The sequence below is a fragment of the Gigantopelta aegis genome, chromosome 15 (assembly GCF_016097555.1).
Source record: "Gigantopelta aegis isolate Gae_Host chromosome 15, Gae_host_genome, whole genome shotgun sequence".
Lineage (NCBI taxonomy): Eukaryota > Metazoa > Mollusca > Gastropoda > Neomphalida > Peltospiridae > Gigantopelta > Gigantopelta aegis.
This window is the reverse complement of record NC_054713.1, coordinates 28,431,470-28,435,897: the sequence shown is the minus strand read 5'-3', so window position 1 is coordinate 28,435,897 and position 4,428 is coordinate 28,431,470. Positions and strand designations below refer to the sequence as shown.

Below are 4,428 nucleotides of genomic sequence, written 5' to 3'. Positions count from 1 at the left end.
GTAAGCCTTCTGGCTGTATTTTGCCCATGCTATTTTGTAATATTGTGCATTGACCTTTTGGGACATGGGTGTATAGCGCAAGAGACAGCCGGAGTGAATCGGTTAATGAACCACCTGTTCGGACCGGTACTACAGCCAGATGCGGTCATATAGCAAAAAACTGAGACGGAAATGTTCTCAATTTTGGAGTCAAAATAAATGTTTATATAATGTATGTTCACAGTGGTATGTGTTGTTAGTGCCAACGAGAACTCGTTCTATTGGCAATCTTCATTTGAAGTTGGGTGATATAACATGGGTTTCAATGGCAGATGACATCTGTGTAGTGAGACCTAAAGTACTGAAAAAGTATACACTTCGAAGTTGTACTTATTACATTTGAAATTTCGTGGAATAAAGAACTGACAACACTGCTTGCCACATTACTATATACAAATAACAAGCATAACTTGTTTAACGTGCCTATATTCAATTAAGGTTCAGACATGTCCGCCCCTGGCCCAATCGCTGGCAAGGTAACAGGCATAATAAACATCAAATGTCTTTTGGATGAAAAATAATTATATTGACAATATAATACAGGCAAAATCTTTAAACAGACTGTACTACACAACATTACACATGACAGTTGTCACCAGCTGTAGTTTCACTTTTATGTTAATACAGTTTGTAATGTTTCATTCATATAAGACAGCTTATATTTCTCTTACACATGTATGTGTATATTGTAACAGGTCATCTTAAAGTCTTATGTACTAACCAAAAACTTCCAGTAGATTATGAGTAGGATTTCAGTTCATCCCAAAGAAGTTAACACATTTTGCACAATTACATGTATGTTCATCTTTTTTCAAGCATTATCATAGACTGTGATAAATACTTTCTTGCAGGAAGTTATACAATTCGGCACCTTCTAAGGCATCTGTCGGAGGACTTCGGTGATTTTCCTGCATCAGGATATTGCATATTTCGAAGACAGTTTTGTCACAAGGGTATGGACCTTTGGGGGTGCATTCGTCTTTGCAGCTGTATACAGCGTGTGGTTGTACACGGCATAGGTGATGTTGTGCATCATACAGATAAGGCAGGTGGTACATTGTAATCGGCCGTCCACTTGGCGTACTTTGGTACTGACTTCGGCGTATCCGATGGGTATTCTATAACTCAACAATAGCATCCAGTTCATCCTATGAAAAAAATATGTAATGTCAATTTATTGGTGTACTTTGCGAACACACCCAGCAATGTTGATATTCTAAACTACATAAAGTATATATATAAACAGATATATATATATTTTACAAAATATATTATTAAAATTTCTTTTTTTTTAATGCAAGTAATTATTAATATTAGTTATTTGCGAGAGAGAGAGAGAGAGAGAGAGAGAGAGAGAGAGAGAGAGAGAGAGAGAGAGACAGAGAGCACACACACACACACACACACACACTGACATATAGAGAGGAAGTGGGAGAAAGGAGGGAACGAGAGGGATGTATATATATATATATATATATATATATATATATATATATATATATATATATATAGTGTGTGTGTGTGTGTGTGTGTGTGTGTGTGTGTGTGTGTCGGGATAAGACGAGTCCTTTAAATATTTACATGAACGTTTATTTTAAGGAGCATACGTTTAACTGTTGGATTACTTTCTGAAACGTAAACATTGATGGAAATATTTGTAACAAGGTTATAAATTCTCTATTGTTTTCACATCTCCTTTTCGGTAGATTATAGAATCATGGCCCCATTCATTATTTGTCAATTAACTTGCTTATCTTGTCTTTAACTACAAGCCTGAGTTTTGGGGATTGTTTTTAGGCCACACTGTTATTATTATTTACACAGATGTATTTTAGGGTTTGATCACCATTATTATTGTTTACACTATTTTCGGGTTCATGGCTATCCTTAAACATTGGATCTTGGAAGGGGGTTTGGTGGGCTTTGCCCCCCACTAATCAAACTTTAATTATTTCTTCTTTTTTAACCTGAATTTTGGTGTATTGGGGCAGGGTTGCTTTTAGGGCCCATTATTATTATTATTATTCCCACTATTTTCGGGTTCGTGGCTATTCATAAACTTCGGAGCCAAGAGGAGGGTTGCCGTTGGGGGGATTTGCCCCCTCCCCACTGTTCAAACTCCAATTACTTCTTTTTATCCCCACAAAAAACATGCCTCACTTTTTTTTTATAGAATCTCTACCAAAATATTCATTTTTACAGAAGATTTAGTGGGGGGTGGGGGTGGGGGGCACGATTCTATAATCGCTCTTTAACATAATCACAACGATGCTGTAAGATTTCAAGATTGATATTAAATGTTTAAGAAGATGGAGAATACTTTACAATGACATAATCGACTACTTCACTGTTGATCATCATTTACACGGTTCATCATTTACACTGTAGGCTTACCATGGAAGACGAAGTCACTTTTATAAAATAACATAAAGCAAACCTGTATAATCTGCATGAAACAAAGCTGTATCAAGCTCCTGTCCAGGAAATCACCAGCAAAGGGTCGTTTTCCTTCATAGCTTGAAACATTCATCCAAAACTGCACTAGGTGTCTCCGTAGCAAAAGACTACCAAGCCTCTATCCGTTGATTGTGGTTGCTAGACCCATATATAAACAACTTTCTCGCATATTCGTCCTCATGGTCATAGCGTAGGAAATTCTGTATGCTTCTTACATGATCGTTTTCTGTGCCCATGTCAGCTCGTATTCTTTTAGGACAACCCATTCTTGAGTGGACAGATGTCATAAAGTAGCTTCCAATAACAAAAGGATCACTGTTAGTCGTATATGCTTCCAACCATAAGAATTAATATGCCAAAGAAAATCAGGACCTGGATTACAGTAGGTTCTTCTCTTCAATCGGCCTCTACGTCGAAAGAAAACACCATTCGGATCAACAATCTGTAAGAGAAGCCTGACCGTTTCTTGACTCACAACGTACCCTGACTGGATGCATTTAAGATGCATGAATTTTTACCCATGTAACTGACCAGATCGTTCCATCTCCAGTTCTAAGAACAATGCAACATCCAATATATCAGAATGATACTTACGTCTAAAAAGCCCAACGGATTTCAGCATCCGTTTAAGTGTCCTTTCACTAATAACTATTCTGTTGACTGTTGCTAGATAGTCTCTAATTTCTCTGTGTGGTAGTCCAAGTGAATGATAAAACTGTATTGCATGTATGGTGTCCATCGCGGTGTAGTACTGTCTCGTATTTCTGAAATCACACGTGTTTACTAAATCGTACGTACGAATTACTACATCGTACGTACGGATTACTAAATCGTACGTACGAATTACTAGATCGTACGTACGAATTACTAGATCGTACGTACGGATTATTAAAACGAACGTACGGATTGTTAAATCGTACGTACACTTTAACCAAATCGTACGTACAGTTTAACTAAATCGTACGTACGGATTAACCAAATCGTACTTACGGATTATAAATCGTACGTACGGGTTATACATCGTACGTATGAGTTATAAACCTTACGTACGGTTTATAAATCGTACGTACGAGTTACAAATCGTACGTACGGATTATTATTTTTTGTATGTTGGCCCTAATACGCCGCCGTAGTTTACAACACGGCAGTATTCACGGAGAATGAACTTCGAATCAAACTAAGAGATATGTGGTAAGAAATTAGGTTGGAAGAAATCATAAAATAGATTTCCTCATGGAAAAACGTCTGTGATCAAGACGGTGAACACATGACATTGACCACCTATTCAAGTAAACACTTTTCACTTAGCTTTTGGCGTCGCATTTTTTTTTACTTACAATTTTTAATCTGTTGCTATGTTAAAGGGACATACCCTAGTTTCAACCCGTGAAAATTAATACTAAGTTTAGATAATCTACAAACCTGTAACACATTTGGATAAAGTTACAACTGAGTGAAACATGAGTCTGTGACTTTAAAATGGTGAAATACCCACTAACAATAGACGAATACTCGACTCCATAACTGTTACTTCTCAGACGCACGTGCATTTTTTAAAAATATGAGAAATGCATTTTGTAATATTAAAAACACCAGGATGACCAAAAACACTCCGAATGTACGGAAATTGATAATCTAAACAATAAAATCTAAGTAAAGTATGATTCAAGTTATCAAAAACGGTTATAATAGTAAAACAATATGCGTTAGTGTTTAAAAACTAGGGTATGTCCTTTTAAGTATCCACATAGTAATGAGTGTTAAATATTACAATTACATTCCTCATACATTTTAGACTGAAGGTGGCAAATATTAAAGTTACAGTCCGCATACTTTTAAAATCTGTCTATATTCAGTAGGGTTATCGTTTGTTTTGGGCCACCCTTTATAAAGTTAAAGTTTGTTTTCTTTCACGAAAACACTAGAGCACAT

The 4,428-nt window shown here is 36.3% G+C and overlaps 1 protein-coding gene across 1 annotated transcript; it reads right to left on the bottom strand.

Annotated features, from left to right (window-relative positions):
• Positions 1-860: 860 nt before the first annotated feature.
• On the bottom strand, positions 861-2,783 carry LOC121389746. The gene is given in 3 exon segments (XM_041521395.1): positions 861-1,026; positions 2,421-2,599; positions 2,601-2,783. Coding segments are annotated over 3 exon segments (528 nt in total).
• Positions 2,784-4,428: the final 1,645 nt, after the last annotated feature.